The sequence below is a fragment of the Emericellopsis atlantica genome (assembly GCF_019669845.1).
Source record: "Emericellopsis atlantica unplaced genomic scaffold F5Z01scaffold_6, whole genome shotgun sequence".
Taxonomy (NCBI): Eukaryota; Fungi; Ascomycota; class Sordariomycetes; order Hypocreales; family Bionectriaceae; genus Emericellopsis; species Emericellopsis atlantica.
In genome coordinates this window covers 581,701-602,496 of record NW_025764708.1, presented here as the reverse complement: position 1 = coordinate 602,496, position 20,796 = coordinate 581,701, and the positions used below count along the sequence as shown (strand labels likewise).

At 54.1% G+C, this 20,796-nt stretch overlaps 4 protein-coding genes across 4 annotated transcripts; 3 read left to right on the top strand and 1 right to left on the bottom strand.

Moving 5' to 3' along the window:
• Nucleotides 1–202: 202 nt before the first annotated feature.
• On the top strand, nucleotides 203–13,765 carry F5Z01DRAFT_697534 (uncharacterized protein; the record flags this gene model as incomplete). Its single annotated transcript, XM_046266319.1, has 2 exons — nucleotides 203–655; nucleotides 692–13,765. 2 exons carry the CDS (start codon nucleotides 203–205, stop codon nucleotides 13,607–13,609), a joined length of 13,371 nt encoding a protein of 4,456 aa, XP_046120659.1. The 3' UTR covers nucleotides 13,610–13,765.
• Nucleotides 13,766–15,782: 2,017 nt separating this feature from the next.
• On the top strand, nucleotides 15,783–17,160 carry F5Z01DRAFT_486129 (uncharacterized protein). The gene has a single exon (XM_046260123.1). The coding sequence runs from the start codon at nucleotides 15,958–15,960 to the stop codon at nucleotides 17,026–17,028; it is 1,071 nt and encodes a 356-aa protein (XP_046120658.1). The 5' UTR covers nucleotides 15,783–15,957; the 3' UTR covers nucleotides 17,029–17,160.
• A 611-nt stretch (nucleotides 17,161–17,771) lies between these two features.
• F5Z01DRAFT_486131 (uncharacterized protein) lies at nucleotides 17,772–18,723 on the bottom strand. The gene has a single exon (XM_046260124.1). The coding sequence runs from the start codon at nucleotides 18,668–18,670 to the stop codon at nucleotides 17,855–17,857; it is 816 nt and encodes a 271-aa protein (XP_046120657.1). The 5' UTR covers nucleotides 18,671–18,723; the 3' UTR covers nucleotides 17,772–17,854.
• A 193-nt stretch (nucleotides 18,724–18,916) lies between these two features.
• F5Z01DRAFT_671971 (GPI transamidase component PIG-T) lies at nucleotides 18,917–20,749 on the top strand (the record flags this gene model as incomplete). Its single annotated transcript, XM_046264757.1, has 2 exons — nucleotides 18,917–19,661; nucleotides 19,707–20,749. The coding sequence occupies 2 exons, from the start codon at nucleotides 18,917–18,919 to the stop codon at nucleotides 20,747–20,749; spliced, it is 1,788 nt and encodes a 595-aa protein (XP_046120656.1).
• Between the last annotated feature and the right edge of the window lie 47 nt (nucleotides 20,750–20,796).

Sequence of the window (20,796 nt, the reverse complement as noted above, 5' to 3'; positions counted from 1 at the left end):
AAGGTCGCGTTGTGTCTCTAGTCCGTATGGCCGCAACTGACCTAATGCACGGCCTAGCGGTGATCAACGCGCAAATCAACACCTAGCGATGAACACGGGGTGACACGAAAGCAGTGCAACTCGGGCGCCATGGTCTGGTCAATTGTCTTTTCCTTTTCATCTTTTACAGACGCACCTTCATGTTTCTTCAACGTCTATGATCATGGGGCAGTTTATTCGCGACAAGGAATGGGATGACACCCAAGACGAGCCATGTTTCTTCCCTGTGTTGAACACAGGGTGCAGCAATCGAAGACCCGACATCTTGGCCTTTTTGCCAATAGCTTTGAGCACGTCTCGAGGAAGTGTCGCAGACTTCTGCAGTGCCCACGGTGTCGAGCCGTCGCGCATCTTACAGGCGACATGGGCGATTCTACTACAATCTTACACCGGGTCTGGCCGACCTGTGTTTGCTTACAATGATTTTCAGACACAATCACAGTACAAAAAACTCGGCGCGACATGTGTAGCGGACTTGGCACAGGATCGTCACGTTCTGGAGTTCCTACAGAACAAGGTTGAGGTTGTCCATCCGGACGCACAGGCACCCCAAAGACAGTGGTTCGATACAGCCCTCGAGTACGACAGCAACGGATACGATGAGGTAGAAAAACACGTACGACTGCGAAAATCAGCACTGACACCCGCCTAGAAAGATTTCAGTATTTTGCTCCGGTGCAATTCAGATTCGGAGGCAACTCTCCATTATAAGACCGCCACTCTCTCAGAAGAGCAAGCCTCGCTCATCGCAGACGTTGTCGTCCACATCACGACTGAGCTCACCCGCGTGTCTCATCTGCAATCTATCAACTTGTGCTCCCCCCAAAGCTTTCAAACATTGAGCCAGTGGAATAGTACAGCCCCCGAAAAGGTCAATCGCCGTATCCATGACCCTATCCTCGAACACTGCCAAAGTCAGCCCCAAACGCTAGCCATCAGGGCTTGGGATGGAGATCTGACCTATGGAGAAGTCGGAAAATTGTCCAACGCGATAGCTCATCAATTGGTGGAGCGCGGAGTAGGGCCCGACATGTTTGTTGGGCTGTACTTTGAGAAGTCAAAGTGGACAGCCGTTGCGCTTCTATCGGTCTTGAGGGCTGGAGGCGCGTACGTCTTCCTGGACTGTTCGTTTCCTTCAGGTCGTCTGCAAGAGATGTGCAGGCAAGTCGGCATCAGTCATGTTCTTTCTGTCCGTCGCCTCTTCAATCAAGCTGCTGCTGCCTTGCAACAAACAATCATCGCTGTCGACGACAATTTCCCGCAACCTCCCGCCGAGATCTCCCTGGCTGAGCCACACAACATCGCTTACGCAGTCTTCACGTCCGGCTCGACGGGAAAACCAAAGGGAGCGCTCGTCACTCACATATCGTACTCCTCTAGCCAGAAGCCGTTGGCCAAGTTTGTTGGTCTGGACTCCCACAGTCGTCTCTTCCAATTCTCATCATATGCATTCGACATGATCAATTACGAGCTCCTGTCACCCCTCATGGTGGGCGCCTGCTCCTGCGTGCCGTCAGAGACGCAGCGCAGATCCAGAATCCCAGAAACCGTCAGGGAGATGCAGGTGAACCAGCTGAGCCTGACACCCACAGTCGCTCGGCTGCTCAACCCATCCGACTTTCCGTCTGTGGAGACGTTTATCATTATTGGCGAACCGCCTTCACTTGATGTAATCTCGGCTTGGGCCAAGCAGACCCGACTGATCAACGGATACGGGCCAGCAGAGTGTAGTGTGTTTACGGCAGCACACCACATCAGGCCAGGGGATAGCCATCCGACTATCATCGGCGCCGGCATAGGCGCTCACTGCTGGATCACCGACCCTTCTGATCCCCAAAGGTTGGTTCCCGTCGGCGGCATTGGGGAGCTTCTGGTCGAGGGGCCCATCGTGGGAAGAGGTTACGTTGACGACCCTTTGAAGACGGAGCAAACACACATTGAAAGCCCGCCTTGGCGTGATGCGTTCCCAGGCGTCCCCGAGGGCAAGATGTATCGCACGGGCGATTTGGTTCAGTTTGTTTCTGGCTCTGAGATTCGCTACCTAGGCCGCATTGATTCTCAAGTGAAACTGCGCGGCCAACGCCTGGAGATGGGCGAGATAGAGCAAAACGTCAGGGATGTCTTCTCAGACGACATACAAGTCATTGCAGAGTTGGTGACGCCGTCAGACAACTCCGACAGAGCGCCCATTCTTGTTGCCTTTGTGCAGGATTCGTGCCCGGAGCCTGCAGCGCAGAATGTCTTTGCCCAACCGAGCGCCGAGTTCCGGCAGCGAGCCCAGGATGCATTGTCCAAGCTGGAATCGCGGCTGCCGGGATTCATGATCCCGTCTGTTATGGTCAGATTATCATGTATACCGACGTCAGCTACGGGCAAAGCAGACCGCAAACGACTGCGACGGGAAGCGTCACTGTTGACAAGGCAAGAGCTTGAAGCCTTCACGAGGGAAGCTGTGAAACAAAAGCCCCCAGAGTCACAGGTAGAGCATGCTCTGTATGAAATGGTTCAAAAGGTCTTGGGTATTGATGACTTTGGCATGAATGATGACTTCTTTCATCTTGGCGGAGACTCTGTGTTAGCCATGAAGTTGACAACATTGGCGAGGGAGGCGGGATTCAACTTGGCTGCTCAGCATATCTTCAAGACGCCCGTGCTTGGAGATTTGGCACTGTCTTTGGAAATGAAATTACCCCAGCTTGAGCACAGAGTACAGCCGTTTTCATTGCTTGGCGATCAAGTGGACAGTATCAGGCGCGTGGCTCAGGAGGTGTGCGGATTATCGACCCCTGACGAGATCGAAGACATCTACCCCTGCACGCCCCTACAGGAGGAGATGATGGCCGCTTCTCTGAAAGGCAAGGGAGATGCAACTTATGTCATACGGACCGTGTATCGCCTCCCACGCGCCATCGACACGGACAGACTACGACGCGCATGGGACGAGGTCATCCTGGCCAATGCCATTCTCCGGACACGAATCATCCAGACCAACCTGGAACAGACACTCCAAGTTGTCGTTGAAGGTGGGCTGAAGTGGCAGCGTGGCCAATTCCTCGAGCGTAGCGTCGCGCTGGACGCGCAGCAACAGATGCGGCTTGGACAGCCTTTACTGAGGCTGACTTTGGTTGAACACCACCTTATCTTCACGATTCACCACGCCTTGTGTGATGGATGGTCTCTATCACGAACACTGTCCCAGGTTGAGGCCGCCTATTATGGGGAAAGCCAATCGTCCAAGCCATTCAACATCTTCGTGGATCACCTGTGCAAATCTGATCACAGCAAATCAAAGGAGTTCTGGGCAAACCAGCTAGATGGATTCTCAGGGGCGCATTTCCCCAACAGACCTTCTGGTGACTACCACTACCAGCCAAACAACATCCAGAGAATTGATCGCCTCATTCACCCAAAGGTTACGCAAGGATCAGGCACGACTCTAGGGACAGCCCTGGGGCTCGCGTGGGCTCTAGTCGTTTCGCAATACTCTGGCTCCGACGACGTGGTGTTTGGTTCAACCGTGGCTGGCCGAAGCGTGCCTATCAGTGGGATCGATGAGATTCTGGGACCTACTTTTGCGACCATTCCCCTGCGCGTCAAGATCGACTACGGCATGACGGCACAAGAGATGCTCCGGAGGCTACACAAGCAGACTGCCCAATCTATAGGCTTCGAAAACATTGGCCTGAGAGCAATCAAGTCACTCGGACCCGAAGCTGCAGCTGCTTGTCAGTTCCAAAGTTTGCTGATCATTCAGCCCTGGGACACTGACGAGCCGTCCACTATGTTTGGCAGCGTCGTTGAGAGTCTTTCGGCCGAGGTCGTTGACAGCTACATCATCACTATGGAGGCGAGGCTTGGCAAAGATGGCTCCGTCAAAGTCGTGGCTGAATATGACAGTGATGCCATTCCAGAGCAGTTCATGGCTAGAATCATGGGTCAGTTCATCCATAATCTATCTGAGATTACCTCTAGGGGAGACAGCCCGCTGGGCCACATGACAACTGCTAGCACGCAAGACCTCGAGCTTATCAAAATGTGGAACAGCGCAGTTCCAAAAGCTCACAACTGTTGTGTCCACGACGTTATTGACCGACATGCCGTTGGACATGCCCAGCAGCAGGCTGTTGTAGCGTGGGACGGTAGTCTGACTTATGCGGAGCTCAAGACATACTCAGAGACATTGGCTGGGGATATTCAAGGTCTGGGCATTGGTCTGGGCGAGTACGTCGCTATCTTTGTGGGCAAGTCTCGCTGGACTGTCGTTGCAATGATGGCGACAATGAAAGCCGGCGCGTCATTCATTCTGCTTGACCCAGCCAACCCCATCCATCGGCTGCGGCAGATTTGTGATGATACGAATGCAAGCCTGGTCCTGACGTCTACCCAGCATCTATCAAACGCCAACGCATTGGAACTCCGGGTTCTGAAAATCGATGATACACAGAGGACACCCTCCAGCTGTCATTGGGTCGAGGCTGATGCCACCCCAGACAATATCCTCTACGCTGTCTTCACATCTGGCTCGACCGGGCGACCCAAAGGTGTGCTCATATCTCACAGCGCATTTCTCACAAGCGCAGTCATCAATGGAGGGAAGCAACACGTGAACAGTCAATCCCGTGTCTTGCAGTTGGCTTCCTTCACCTTTGACGCATCAATCGCGGAGATATTATATCCCCTCGCTCACGGGGGCTGTGTCTGCATTCCCTCAGCAGATCAATGTCGAAACAACTTGGAAAAGGCCATGTGCGACTACAACATAACCTGGGCAACTCTGACGCCGTCATTGGCCAGGGCCCTTACGCCATCCAAGCTGACAACCCTCAAAACGTTGGCTTTGGGTGGCGAGGCCATGACCAAACTGGACATTGATATGTGGGCGAGCCGTCTTCAACTTGTGAATGGCTACGGGCCGGCTGAGAGCTCGGTTGACGCTCTTATCCAGCCAGACATTTCTCCACAATCCAACGCAGGAAATATTGGTCGCAGCTATGCCGGTGCAGCGTGGATAGTAGACCCGAATGATCACACGTTGCTGGTACCAGTTGGGGCCATTGGTGAGCTCGTCCTCGAAGGACCGACGCTGGCTCAGGGGTATCTCAACGACCCAGTCAAGACCAGCGCGGCATTTGTGGATTATCCACCCTGGCTTCTGGAGTTGCGACATGGAAAGTCCGGGAAACTCTACAAGACGGGAGACTTGGCGATGTACAGCCCGAAATGCGACGGGTCGATTCGATACGTTGGCCGCAAGGACCTCCAAGTCAAGCTCCGCGGCCAGAGGATCGAACTTGGCGAGGTTGAGCACCATCTGCGGGAGTGTCTCGAAGGGGCCAAAGAGGTGATTGTCGAGATTGGCACAACTAGCGATGCTGGTGCGGAACCTATTCTCGCAGCGTTTGTCATGTTCCAAAGCGAGTTGTCGGCGAAGAAGCAACCCCTGGTGTCTTTACCTGACGCCGCGACATTGGGCCTGTTCAACTCGGCCGTCGCCGCGCTAGAAACTCGAATACCGAGCTACATGATACCCAGCCTATTTCTTGTCTTGAGTCGGGCTCCTCTCTCGTCTACTGGAAAGGTGGATCGACGATTGCTGCGAGAGGAGCTTTCCAGGCAGTCTCGGGCAAGCCTCAGCTCGTCGGTCAAGCGCGCACCTCGTTCGCCAGAAGAGAAAGTCGTACAAATGACAATGTCTAGTTTGCTCAAGGTGTCGCCTTGCGAAATCGGCTTCGAAGACAACTTTTTCCACAGAGGCGGGGACTCTCTCATGGCCATGAGACTGGTAGGACGAGTGCGTGACGATGGGTTCGCACTCACTGTGGCCGACATATTTGCCCGGCCCCGTCTGTCAGATCTAGCTCTCGTGTTGTCCAAAGACGATTTGGGGGCCAATTCAGTCGAGGCGTTTTCTTTGATTGCCGGAAACATGAGAGATATCGTCGTTGACACTGCCGCTGAGCAGTGTGGCACGGACAGATCTTCCGTTGAGGACGTTTACCCCTGCACACCAATGCAAGAAGCACTATTCTCTTCCAGCATGAAGATGACGAGCTCATATGTGGCTCACTTGGTGTTCTCACTGGATCACGACATCGACATTGATCGCCTGCGGGCTGCATGGGGCAGCGTGTATAGCGCAAACTCGATTCTCCGGACACGCTTCCTTCGAGGCCCTGGCAATGAGCTTCTACAGGCAGTTCTCAGCAGCCATATTGACTCGTCACCAGATCTAGAGCCACTCATTGTAGACTATGGAAAGCCTCTCCTCAAGATGCACTGCTCTGACAGCCACATGCACCTGTGGATCCACCATTGCCTCTACGATGCGGTCACTCTATCGACAGTTCTCGGACAGTTGAAAGCGTCTTACCGCGGACAAGAGATCCCTGCCAGTTTCTACAGAAATTTCATTGCTTATACTGCTGCGCAGGACATGGATGCCAGCAGCGAGTTTTGGCAGGAAGAGTTCAGGAACATGGATGCTGCTGTATACCCCCCTCGGCGATCAGAGCGGAGCTCAAATCTGGAGCCCGCCATGATGAGGACACTTTCACGAACATTCAGTGTTCCTGCCATCAAAGACTCCATGTTCACTCTGCCAACCATGCTCAACCTCGCCTCTGCGTTGGTCTTTGGACATTACGCCGCATCCGAGGATGTGGCGTATGGGCTCACTCTTGCAGGCAGGAATGCTCCCATGAAGGGGATCGAGCAAGTCGTGGGACCGACGATGACTACGATCCCATTTCGTGTTCAACTGTTGCCGCACGGATCCATCGCAGACAACTTGTCGGCTGTACAGGGCCACCTTCTACAGCTGGTTCCACATGAGCAGATGGGCCTCCAGAACATACGACTACTGAACGATGAAGCGGCGGCTTCGTGCGATTTTCAATGCCATCTGGTGATACAGACAGCAGAAGATGGAGAGGAGGATGACAGCTCCGTCTTCAAAGAGGTGCGGTTCGATGAAGACAACTCCAACTTTGCCAGCTATCCTTTGGTTCTAGTATTCACGCCATCTGCCGACAAGACAACGCTACAGCTCAATGCCAGCTACGACACCTCGTACCTTGATGAAGACGAAATAGCAAGGCTCTTCAGTCAGTTGCACCATGTTTTGGAGCAAATCTCAAAGGACCAGGAAGCGGCTCTGGCGAGAATTAAGGTTGCGAGTCCGTCAGATCTGGAGCTCATCTACAAGCTCAACAGTGCGGTACCCGGGTCAGTTGATGCCTTGGTACATGAGCTGGTCTTTGAGAATTGCAAGCTGCAACCAGAGCGCCCTGCTGTAAGCTCATGGGACGGGTGTCTTACGTACGGGCAACTGTATGACTACAGCTCTCGACTCAGCGCGCACTTTATGGCTTTGGGGATTGGGACACAGCCATACACCGTCATTTGCACCGGAAAGTCGTGTTGGACAATCGTTGTCATCTTGGCCGTTTTGCACGCAGGCTCGGCGTGCGCGATGATCGATCCATCTCACCCCAAGGCGAGGATGCAACAGATTCTTGACCAGACGGCAGCGAAGTTCCTCATTGTGTCCCCCGAAACACAGAAACTGGTCCTTCCGAATTCGTCTAGCGAAATCCATGTCGTGTCCGAGGAGTTGGTGACCAGCCTTCCGACACAGCTACCGAAGCATGTACCGCGGCAGCAAACGCCTTCCGACCCCTGCATTGTCTTCTTCACGTCGGGAAGTACAGGCCAGCCGAAAGGGGCGGTCCTCGAACATAGGAGTATTGCAACGAGCTTGCACTACCTTCAGGGTATCCTCAACGTCCATGACGAGTCGCGCGTGCTCCATTTTGCATCATATGCATTTGACATCTCAATGTGGGAGATTTTCATTGCCCTCACAACAGGGGGCTGCCTCTGTATTCCATCGGAGACGGAGCGCAATGAAGTAGACAAGTTTATCCGAAAGGAAAATGTCACTTTTGCGAGTCTTGCGGCATCTGGGGCTCGTCTACTTCAGCATCCCTCCCATGTCCCCAGTCTCGAAGCTCTTACGTTGGGCGGCGAGCCACTGAGCCCAGACGACATTGAGTGTTGGGCGGGCAGCCTGAGATTATTTAACATGTACGGGCCTGCCGAGTGTTCGTTCATGTGTGCGGGCGGCCAGATGCCTGCGAAGGGGTGGATTCCAGGGACGATAGGCCCAATGCTGAACGCCATCGGCTGGATCACGGAACCGACCGATCCGAGCAAACTCGCTGCTTGGGGAGCTGTAGGCGAGCTTCTGGTGGAGGGCGACATTATTGCCAGAGAATACCTTGGTGGCCCGGAGAAAACAGCAGCCAGCTTGATACACGATCCCCCGTGGCTTGCGCGGCTGGGGCGCCAGGGACGCATGTACCGAACAGGGGATCTTGTCCAGTATACGCGCAATGGGCACCTTCGGTACGTAGGTCGCAGAGACAGACAAGTGAAGCTTCGCGGTCAGAGAATCGAGCTGGCTGAGGTGGAAAGCCATCTCAAGGCCAGCGGCCCCCCTGAGGCAGTTATGATTGTGGAAATCGTGGCCCAGAAGCTGTGTGCTTTCGCTTGCCTCAGTCCCACCACACAGGATCACGACTACGACACACTATTCGAGACGTCGAGAGGTGTCGAGGCTTTTGCTCACTTCTGTCAAGAAGCCAAGTCCAAGTTGGCCTCGTCGCTCCCGCGCTACATGGTTCCAGAGACTTTCATTCAACTGAAACATGTTCCCCTAACCGCGTCTGAGAAGATCGACAGACGTCGACTGGTCGAAATGGCGACGGCTGCTGGCCTCGACAAGTTGTCGGTCGAATTTCAAGCGGAATCTTGCCCTCTGTCCACAGAAGCAGAAATGGCAATGGCTCGTCTTTGGGCAGACACGATTGGCCTGTCAATGGACAAGATCAGCGCAAACGACAACTTCTTCCACGTGGGCGGAGATTCAATCACAGCCATGAAGCTTGCGGCCGCTGCACGCAAACGTGGAATGAATTTGACAGTTCACAGCATCTTCACAAACCCATGTTTGTCAGACATGGCGCTCCTGGGGACCGAGGAACGTGGAAGCAGTACCGAGCCTGTGAGCGTTGATCCGTTTGCATTGTTGGATCAAGCCACGCTGGCAGAGCGCATAGCCTCAGCGGCAGACCAATGTTCAATCCAAGTTGATCAAGTCGAGGACATGTATCCGTGCTCTCCACTGCAGGAAGCCCTCGTCTCGCAGTCGATGCAAAGACCCGGTGCCTACGTGGGATCATTTGGATTCACACTCCCACCGACAGTCGACATTGCTCGGTTCCAACCAGCATGGATTGACGTGGCAGAGAAGAATCCCATCTTGCGTACGACAGTTGTGCAGGTTGACTCCTCTCTGTTTCAAGTCGTCGTTCGAGACAAGCTGACTTGGACTGTTTCGGACTCACTAGGGGAGTGTGCGTCCTCGCTACAAGAGAAGGAGTTCCAGCTCGGCATGCCTCTCGTTCAGCTCATGATCAGCGACAAAACGAGTCTTCCGGAGTTCTTCTTCGTTGTCCACCATGTTCTCTATGATGGCTTTTCTTTGAACTTGATCTTTCGCCAGGTCTCGCAAGCATATGATTCCCAATCGTTGAGATCACGCCCGTTTAGCAACTTCATCAGCCACATTAACCAGTCACCTGCCCTCAGTAAGCAGTACTGGATGGAAAGACTGGACGGCTGCAATGGCATACGGTTTCCGTCTTTGCCATCATTGGAATACTCACCTTACACCGACTCGACAGCCAGTGCAACGTCTAGGCTGAAGCCATTAAAAGGTGTGACGAGCGCTACTATACTGCAACTGGCATGGGCTAGTTCTGTCTCCACGTACACTGACTCCAAAGACGTGGTGTATGGACTCGTTCTCTCAGGCAGGAATGCCGACCTGGCCGGCATTGAAAGCATCTCAGGGCCAACCATCACCACTGTGCCCATGCGGATCTCTCTTGAAGACAAGGATGAGTCTATAAAGGAGCTGCTCCACAAAATTCAAGAGGAGACAGCTCGCATGACGCCCTTTGAGCAGTTTGGGCTGAGAAACATCAAGCAGCTTGGGGGAGACTCGGAAGCAGCTTGTAACTTCCAAAACCTACTTCTTATCCAGCCCGCCACCGAGATCGAAGACTCGACAGAAGGGCTTTGGGCCGCGCCGATACAGCAAGCAGACCGCAACGCAGGGAGGTTTAGCGCGTATGCTCTGGAAGTAACTTGCGAGCTATCCCGTGGCACGGTCAAAATCACTTTTGACTTTGATCAGAAGGTCATCCAGCCAATACAAGCCGAGCGAATGCTCAGTCACTTCTCACACCTAGTTGAGGAGATACAAGACCGCATCGAAGCCCCGACGTCGCAACTCAACATGCTGGAATCTTCTCCGTGCTCGGAAATTATGCAATGGAACGAGACGCTCCCAGAGGCAGTCAGTCGTTGTATTCATGACGGCATCAGAGAGACGTGTGAGAAGACCCCTGGCGCTGCCGCCGTTTGCGCTTGGGATGGCGAGTTTACATACGGCGAGCTGGACGAATTGTCATCTCGCTTCGCCGCGCATCTGCAGGCTCACCATGGAATCGGTCCCGAAGTCTATGTTCCTATCCTGGCCGAGAAGTCTCGATGGGTAGCCATTGCCATTGTCGGTGTCATCAGGGCTGGCGGCGCTATTGTCTTGCTTGACCCCTTACTGCCGTTCGAGCGTCTACAAACCATTTGCCAAGCAGTGGATGCCAAGTTGATTGTGGCTAGCGAATCCTGCCGTGCCACTGCCCAGCAGCTGGCACCAGTGACAGTAGATATGGCGCACACTTTCGAACCGAGCGCCGGAGTCGTGGATCCACAGGTGGTTCCAGGCAATGCCCTGTACATCATCTTCACATCTGGGTCCACGGGAAAACCAAAGGGTATCGTCATTGAGCATGAAGCGTTCTACACGAGTGGCTTCCATCAGCAAAAGCCGCTCTACATTGATGCGGAGACGAGAACACTCCAATTCGCGTCTCACGCGTTCGACGTCAGCGTTGCTGACTATCTATGGACGTTTCTCGCCGGAGGCTGCGTCTGCGTGCCTTCTCAGAACAGCCTGAAAGACGATCATCTGGGCGTCTTCAATTCTCTGCGGGTGAACCGCGCTGATCTCACGCCCTCCGTTGCACGAGTTCTCCGCCCCGAGTCCATTCCGACTGTCAAGACCTTGCTCCTTGGTGGCGAGCCCCTTTCGCAGGCTGATGTACAGGTTTGGTCCGGGAGAGTCAGACTTGTCAATGGCTACGGACCATCCGAGGCATCTGTATGCTGCGTGTTAGCCGATGTATATCCCGAAACAGATGCTTCGAACATTGGGCAAGCATACGGTATTTTGCCCTGGATCGTGGACAAAGATGATCATGAAAGGCTACTCCCAATAGGGGCCATTGGCGAGCTTGTGCTTGAGGGCCATTCGCTAGCCAGGGGCTATCTTGGAGACTCTGGCCAGACTTCGGCGTCGTTCATCAGCTCGCCCAAGTGGCTGCGCGAGAAGAGACCGCATTCCCGCTTGTACAAGACTGGGGACCTCGCGCAGTATAATTCCAACGGCACCATCAGGTATATTGGTAGAAAAGACACGCAGGTCAAAATTCGTGGGCAACGCGTGGAGCTCGGCGAAATCGAGCATCAGCTACGCCAAGCAAGTCCATCTGTTCGAGACACTGTTGCCGAGTTGATCACGAGGAACAACAGCACCATCTTGGCAGCTTTCGTCTTGGAGAGGGAGCAGGATGTTGGCGATGATGAACCATTCCATTCTCCTCCCAGTCATGAGAATCGGCGCTCGAGTCAATGTGTTGTGTCAAAGCTACAAGGACGACTGCCACCCTACATGGTACCGTCTGTCTTTATACCCCTGAAGAAGCTCCCCCTGTCTCCCAGTGCCAAGGTTGACCGACGCCGGCTTCGTGAGCTGGCCAGCTCTCTATCAAAGGAAGAATGGGAAGGATATCAAACCCGGCATGTCACCAAGCGCCCGCCCCAAACAACTCCCGAGAGGCTTCTTCAAGAGGTGGTTTCCGAAGTTCTGCGTCTGCCGTGCGACGATGTTGGCATGGATGATGATTTCTTCCGTCTGGGCGGTGACTCCATCATTGCGCTGCACTTTGTCGAGCGAGCGCGGGCATCGGGCTTTGCTTTCCGTGTCAGCACTGTCTTCAAAACACCAAAGCTTGCTGACCTTGCGCTGATGAGGCAACAAGAAGATCCTATTGATGCTAGGATCCCCCCCCAAGTTCCCAATACCAACGGCGGGGACCATCCCATGATGACAAATGGACACTCTTCACCTCCAAGGCCGAATGATGGACGAAAGAAACATCTTGGTACATCTGATTCCATCGTAGACACTCTCCCTGTCAGTCAAGCCACGGAGCGCTTTCTTCTTGTTACCCCTGAGTACTGGATTCTCAATCTACAGGGTCCCGTGGATCGCGTTCAGCTCCAGTCTGCCTGTACGCGTCTTGTGCAACGACACAGGATTCTGCAAAGTATTTTCGTGAGGAGCCCGCAATATCTACAGTTGGCGCTCCGCGAAATAGACACTACTATTGAGTCCTATCAAACCGCTTCCGAGGTCCTCGACTTCGTGGAGCAGTACCGGCTGAGCGACGACATTGCCGTACCAACTCTGGGCGTGCCGATCACCAAGTTCCTATTCGTGGAGAATAAAGAGGGCTGCCAGGCACTGGTCGTCCGTCTGAGTCATGCTCAGTTTGATGGGTATTGCCTGCACACCCTATGGAAGGATCTGAAGAGCTTGTACGAGGGAGAGGTGCTTCCAGAGGCTGCGGACTACTCATCACACATGGAGTTGTGGGCTGCAAGCAAAACACCGGAAGCGTTTTCTTTTTGGAGAAATACCTTGCAAGGCTCTGAAGTGACCAGAATCACCAATAAGCTCGTCATTGGTAGGGAGCCAGGCGACAACGAGACGGGGTTTGTCACCACCAGTCGCCGGATTCACATAGGGGTAGATCCACGCGAGGTCACCATGGCCACTCTGGTCAAAACAGCATGGGCAATGGTTCTTGGACAGCTGACAGGCCACAACGATGTTGTCTTTGCACAGGCAATCAATGGCCGCGGCAACACACCGCCAGGCGTCGTCGGCCTGTGTCTCAACTTTGCCCCTGTCCGAGTGAAGTTGGATTCTACACAAACCCCACTCCGACAGATGCAGCTTGTTCAACGCCAGCACCACGAAATTCTCGACTACGAGTTACTGGATTTCCGAGATATTGTCAGACAATCGACCGGCTGGCCTACGGACACTCTTCATCAGAGCCTCCTTGTTCACCAAAACATTGATCCAGACTTACCGTTCTCCTTTGGAGATGCCGAAGCTCAGGTGACCTGTTGCTATCACTGGGGAAAGCCACCTGATGACATTCTGGTTGAATCGCGACCGCTCGGGGATGGCGACCTACAACTGACACTGGACACGACGGCCAGCATCCTGACACAGGAGAGTGCTGATATGGTTCTTGAAAGGTTCTGCCAAACAGTCGTCTCACTTGGAGAATATTTGAAAAGCGTGGAATAGTGTGGCCTAGTCCAGAAATCCTGTCCCTGCAGGCGGCCGACACTAGTTACCGCACTGATGGTTCATATCCCAACAAGCCACGTATCCTATCTCAACTGTATGATAAGATTGCGTCTCTTACTTAGAAAATCCATGGATTAACATGGATTAAATTTACCAACACTCAAACTTAACTGTCACAAAAGCCCATCCGCGTCAACGCCCGTTCCATGATCAACACCCAGCCCCATGCTGAAGCACACCTCATGTAATCCTCTTGTCCAGTGTCCTACAATAAGTTTGTCGAACACGCATCGTATTCCGCTGGAACTATGCTTCAGAGGCTTTCATCACTGACTTCCCATTTAGAAGTATCTTTCTGGCCGCCTCGAGCCAAGACAGACTTCGGATTCTTTGCAATTCTCTCGCGCTCGAGTCGTTTCTTTTCCTCAACACGCTCCTTGTACTTCCACCAGACTTGCTTCACGCCGTCGAGGGTTCTCGTTGGAAACTTTTCCTGGAGAAGTCTGTGAGCTTCGATTCGCTGAAGGCAGTGCCACTACTTCTTTGCCATGATGGAAAGGTAACGATAGGGAGACTCACTCGAATTTCCTCAAAGCTCGCACCTCCTTTTCTCATCTGTACCACCGTCTGTATCTCAGCGCCTCTCTACAGCGTCCGATACGTTTTTGGTGGACCAGCAGTGCTCAAGGCGTCTTTTTTGGATCCAGGATCAACTTGGGCCTTCCGACCCTTACCCTCCAAAGCTTCTTGAATGGCGATCTCGAGCTTGCGACCTCTAAGACGAATCCATGGCCGGATTCCGCGGTACATTGGAAGGGGACGTCGACCGCACTTGAGAGCTGAAGCTTGCAATGTTGTCAGACGCGTGCTTGATAACCACGATAGCCTGCGGCGGCTAATTGAGCTCTTTGGTTCGCTCGAACCTGGTGAATTTTCCGAAGACGGGAAGCGATGGGGTGTAATGGGCACTTGAAGAGATTTCGGACCGCGCATGCTGGTTCAAGTCGCGTGTTAGAAGGGGTCGACAGTCGCTAATGGTTCAGACCGGGAGGCTTAAAGTCGGTTTTGGAGGTGATGATGTTGATGGGTGGCACATATCAAGGTTTTAGAGAAAAAGGAAAGACAGCGAGACACCAGACTGTGACTGCGCCAATATGAATTGATGTTCAGGGGTTTCCTGAAAAACACAGAAGGCAACAGTAGCGGGCCCCGTCCGATGTGTGGGCTGATCACAACAATGCCACAGGCAGGCCACGAGCAAGTAAGGAACAAAGCGACGATAGCTAGAGGCTGACTAGGCCAGCGCCTCCGGTTTTTGTAGTTCAAGTTGGATTCACTGAGCCAGATAGTAGTCACTTACCACTCAAGTGCTTGTCCACTCTGAGAAACCGGCCAAAGGACTGGCCGCAGATGAAAACAAACTGAGGAGCAAATACGTTTCGTTTGGATAAAAGGTCAAACAGGGAGTCACCACAGGCAGCACAGACTTCTAAGGTATTTTCACAACACCAAACTCAACTGCAGCAAAGAGCACCAGGTGTATTAAAATTCCGTACAAAGGCGACTGCGTTCAGCGCCTGCACTTGCAAGCTGCACTTTCAAGATACCAGGTACCTTACCCATACACCAACGCTTGCCGGATGCTCTCTCCGGAAAGAGTCGAAACACAGCCTGAGCAGGTCCCGAGTGCCTCGCTAGTCCTGTCTCTGGATCGAAGACTGGCGATGCGTGCTAGACAGAGCCATCTGTCCAGAGATGGTTTTGATCTTTCACGCTCTTGATCAATGGCTGGATCAACGCGCCCCATGGCGTCCGAATCCGTTGGAGGAGTGACCCGATTGAGCAAGAACCACCCTGATTCCCGTTAGGTGGAATTTTCTCGGTGGGAATTAGGCACGATCCAGGAGGCCAACATGGTGGAGTTTTGCCTCCCGCGTGATCTCACGACGTTGGGCTGCTGATCCGAACCAAAAAGTCCATCGCGTGGATTGAGGCCAACAAGCCGGGCTTTTAACAGATCGCAACGTGAGCAAAACTACTGCCTCAGGGTATTTGGTCCTCAAGACAAGGGGATGGCCAGCATTCAGGGTTGGCACTTGGCAGCGCCTTCCTGCGCTATGTCGTGCATCCAAGTTTAGACTAGCGCCACCTTCCCCCACGTCAAGATTCACTGGTGACTGCAGTCATGCCTCGCAGGTATTGTTAGCGGGGCATTCCATCGCACAGCTTCCTCCGTCTTCTTCCCACAAACCACCATCCTACCATCCGACATTCCTAATACGAATTGCTTGTAGCGAACAATTGCTGAGACATATCATTACTACAATTGCTCAACATCATCTACAATGGATGACCAATTTGGCGGGCGAACCGACGATGATCTGTTCTACGATGACTTTGAACCCGTCGAAAGCGAGACTGTCATCATCTCTGAGCAGCCACCAGTAACGCCCGCGCCTACGAGATCACCCGCGCCTGTGCCTGTCTCCCGGCCACAGAAGAGCCCTTCAAAGCCAGTCCAAGGTCTCTCGTCTTCACGATTCGCCGACAGTCCAGAGCCTCCCGAGCAGACGATATCTCCAGTCGATGCGCCAGCTGAACCCGCAGAAGCTGCCCCTCCCGCTGCGAGTGGGCCGCCCTCAGACGCGCCAACCGCTCCCAAGAAACACCAGAAAGGGAACGGCAGGAATCACAAGAACCATGAATACCGCGCGGGGTCTGGCGCCAATCCTCGGCAAAAGCTTACAGAAGATGAGCTTTCGGCCAAGATGCAGCATATGAAGCTACTCAACGCGGAGAAGGAGCGCAAGTTCGAGCGAGCTTCTCAAGACGAGAAGCAGCATGCTGAGTCCTATGCTAGAGGTATGGAAGAGGCACGCAAGAGGCGCAAGGAGGCCGAAGAGCGGAGAAAGCGTACGGAAGAGACCCAACGAAAGCTAAACGACGAGCGTGAGAAGAATAGAGAGCGGAAGCTTAAAGCTATGGGCGCAAAAGAAGGAGGGTCCTGGGACGAGGGCAAAGTCGAGCAGCTCGAGGAAGAACGTCGCAGGGGTTTCAAAGGTGCGAACGGTGGAGTCAGAGGCACGAGACGAGGGGGCTTGGGCAACAGTCGCTTCGCTGAAGATGATGCGCCCGACGTCGATCGGTTCCTCGAGGAAAGGAGTCGTGGACGAGGTCGTGGCAGGGGAGGTCGTGGGAGAGGTGGGCGCGGAGGTCGCGATAGCCCAGCCAATGAACGTGCGCCCACGAAACCGCAGGCCGTCCCCACAACGGAGGATTTCCCTGCGTTATCTACGAGCAGCATCAAGGAGCCTGAGAAGGTGACGGCTGCTGTCTCTCCTGCATACGAGCCTGGGAAAGGCGTTGCTTGGGATGAGGAAATGGAAGCTCTCGACGCCGAAAAGAAAAAGTACTAGGGAGACCTCGGCGATTGGGCTGACCATGTGGAAGAGGAGCTTGCGCTGGCTTCCGGTGCATCCAAGGTTCAAGAGGATCCCGGACTATCATCAAGCACACCCAAGGCTGAAGATGACGTTGGATTATCGTTCAGCACGCCCGAGGTTGAAGGTGACACTGGATTGCCATTCAGCACACCCAAGGTAACAGGCAGAGCCCCAAAGGCTGAACCGTCCAAAGAGGTCCAGCAAAAGGCCGGTGGCACATGGTTCTCCCACTTGGCGATGGAGGGCGACGAAGACGATAAACACACAAGCGTCACAAACTCGGATGAAGGCTTCGAGGACTATGGAGAAGACTTTGAACTCTCCGATAGTAAAGAATCCGAGGAAGACACGGCAACTTGCGAAGAGAGCGACTACCATGCCGATGATGAGGCCGAAACATCTGACTTCGAGGCTATACAGGCCAAGCTCATTGCTGCCCAGTTCCTCAAGGGCAAGGCGATCGCGGTACGAAAAGCCCATGCCACCAAAACACTAGGTGTTGCCTTGGTGGAGATGCCTGGTGACCGAATGACCGAGAGCTGGCTGCAGCACGTGCAAGCCAGATCCAAGGACATCAGGTGCACCATTCTTGTGCGCGGTCGCAGGATCCATTCCCGTCTTGTCTGGGCATGATCAACGGAAGTAAAGTACAATTGTAAGCAGCCTTAGAATATGCAAGGCACAAGCGCATGTTCAGCCAGCGAATAGAAAATCAATAATGGTATCATTTTCCAGTACTCTTGACGCCCCAACTCCAATGTCTGATGTCGCAACGCCGCCTCTTGCTTCTGCAGAGCGCCTACCAGCCTCCTCCACGGTATCCACGACCACCACGACCGCCCCTGAACCCTCCAGGCCCCCTAGGCCCTCTTGGTCCGTCGTCGTCCATGCCGCCGCCGCCGCCGCCCCTCGGGCCTCTCCCCTTCATCTCCTTCGGAAAGGCGTCGTAGGTTTTGCGCATCTGCGCGTAGCCCAAGTGCATTTTGCCGTAAAAGTGATCAGCCAGCCTACGGTCATTGTCCAAACGACTCAGATAGGCGCCGCAAACGTCGCACACTTGAAGCTTCTGGTGTCCCGAGGGGCCAGATGTATCAGATAGCGCTTTCAGCTCGCGCTCCCTCTCTGATTTGGTCACGGTCGCCTGTCGCACGCGGAAGAGCTCGTCCTGCGCACGCGAAACCTCGCCCATGGAGCCCAGAATCTCCACCTCCAGTAACCCATTCTGAATGGAGCTCGTCAGCTCCGAGATGCTCTTAAGTAGGACATTTGTCTGCCTGATTTCGTCGGGTGTCTTCTCCAGCCGCCTCTGCGCAGACTCAATTCGTCGGTTGCACTCGTCAATGTAGCGTTGCAGGTCGCGCATATAGTCGTAGTCGAATCCATGCCGTTGCTTCTCTCGCGCTGGGAGATTTTCGTACTCTGTTTTGAGGCCTTCGGCGTGGACTTTGGGGCAAGGCCCGAGATCTTGCTTGGTGTTCGTGAAGAGATCGTGTGGGCATGTGCCGACCAGGTACGATCGGCAGACTTTGGGGTCGGTGAGCGACAGCTGTGTTGAGCGGGAAGAGGCGGATCCGCCCATGAGCTGCTCGAGAAGCTTTCGTTGTTCGGCGGCCATGTTGGTTTGTCTTTCCCAGTGTGGTTGGTGATGTTGGGAGAAGAACTTCCATGAAATTCGAGGTCGACGACGCGGAATGCGCCAGGCGACGCTGCAGGGAAGTGGGGCATCCAGGTACGCGGAATCCCACCGCAAATCGACCGCTGGGATTCCACCCACCTCCAGGTCAGACACGTAGACCAGACGTCGCTCGCAAGCTCGAGGGATCAGACGCGATTCTCTCGAATCGTGTCCGATCAATCCGAAATGCAGTCACTTTTTGCCTGGCTGCTGCTTTTGGCGACAGCAGTAGCAGCGTCCGATTACCACGAGCAGCTCACGCTTCGCCCCCTCCCGCTGTCCTCCCTTCTCGCCAGCTTCGACTTTCGGTCGAACACATCCTTCTCCGACTACGAATCACAAAACTTTCGACTCTTTCCCCGGTCACTCGCGCAGATTCTACAGCATGCCGGTACAAGAGAACTACATCTAAGGTTCACCCTCGGCCGGTGGGATGCGGAGAACTGGGGTGCACGACCCTGGGACGGGACCAAAGAAGGCGGGACAGGTGTCGAGATGTGGGCGCTGGTCGACGCGGGTAGCGACGAGGAGGCGGACCAAAAGTGGCTGACACTGACAAACACGTTGTCTGGGCTGTTCTGCGCGAGTCTGAACTTCATCGACGAGACGAGGACGATTCGGCCTGTCAAGTCGTTCCAACCAGAGGGACACCACACGGAGGCTGCGTTGGCGCACTCCAGACTACTGCATGGCGTGCTGCCGCATGAGGTTGTCTGCACGGAGAATTTGACGCCCTTCTTGAAGATGCTACCATGCAAGGGCAAGGCTGGCATTGCCAGTCTGCTAGACGGGCACAAGCTCTTCGATGCGTCGTTCCAGAGCATGGCGATTGACGTACGACCGATCTGCGCTGAAGGGCAAGAGTGCGTATTGGAGATTGAGGAGACCATAGATATGGTTCTGGACATCAACCGGTCGAAGCGACCAAAAGGTGAGCTGCCTTGCACGCACTGATGTTCTCTTGCTAACTATGCAGGCAATCCTATCCCTCGACCTGTCAAGGCTGATGAGCTTGTTTGCGATCAGTCCAAGCCGTATCACTCAGAAGATACATGCTTCCCTGTCGATCACCTTGCCAGCCCCGACTGGCAACTCGACCAGGTCTTTGGTCGTCCGATGAAAGGCACGTGCCCGCTGGCTGACGCCACCGTGCCATCTGTATGCATCCAAGTGCCCGACAAGCGCCACGTCTTCACTTCCGAGGGGTCGGTTCAACATAAGGGAGCTGATGGCCAGTCCCGATGTTACACAATGGACGAGAACAACGACTTTACGCTCTTCCTCGCGAGACCAGACAACCCTGGCGAGGGTCTCGAGGTTGTCGAACCAGAGACGCCTCTGCTCTATGCAGAGCGCAGTTTGACGGGCTATGGGCAGGAGAAGGGTGGTGTACAGGCCATCCTCACCAACCCAGGCAATGAGGACGTCGAGTTTGTCTATCTCGAGTCCCTTCCATGGTTCATGAGGATTTACTTGCACACTCTCGCGACACACATCTCGCCCAACACGACGACAGCCGTCGATTTCTCCACTCCCTCCTCCGACATCATCAAAGAAATCTACTACCGCCCGGCTCTCGACCGTGTCCGCGGCACGCAGCTCGAGTTGCTCCTCAAGATTCCAGCCAAACACACCGTTTTCTTGACTTATGATGTCGAGAAGACCATTCTCAGGTACACCGAGTATCCCCCCGACGCCAACAGAGGTTTCGATGTAGCAGCTTCTGTCATCACGACCCTGTCCCCCCGGGTGATGAACCTGCGCACGACCAGCTTGCTGCTCTACCTCCCTACACCGGACTTTAGCATGCCATACAACGTCATCATCTTCACATCGACTGCCATAGCGTTGGCATTTGGCGGTCTGTACAACATCATTGTCAGGAGGTTTGTGGGCGCAGACGAGGGCGAGCAATCGCCACTCAAAGCCAAGCTTGCTAAGCTCAAGGAGATGATCGCAGCAAAACTTGGCAAAAAGTCCGCAGCGCCGGAGGAGAAGACAGCCGTCGAGGCGCTATAAGGTTGATAGAAATATGCTTTGAATTGTACTCGCAAAATCTCTAGCAT

What these genes read in the sequence shown, in the direction of transcription:
- F5Z01DRAFT_486131 (XM_046260124.1), bottom strand. Translation starts at nt 18,670, where the DNA reads ATGGCCGCCGAACAACGAAAGCTTCTCGAGCAGCTCATGGGCGGATCC.
- F5Z01DRAFT_486129 (XM_046260123.1), top strand. Translation starts at nt 15,958, where the DNA reads ATGGATGACCAATTTGGCGGGCGAACCGACGATGATCTGTTCTACGAT.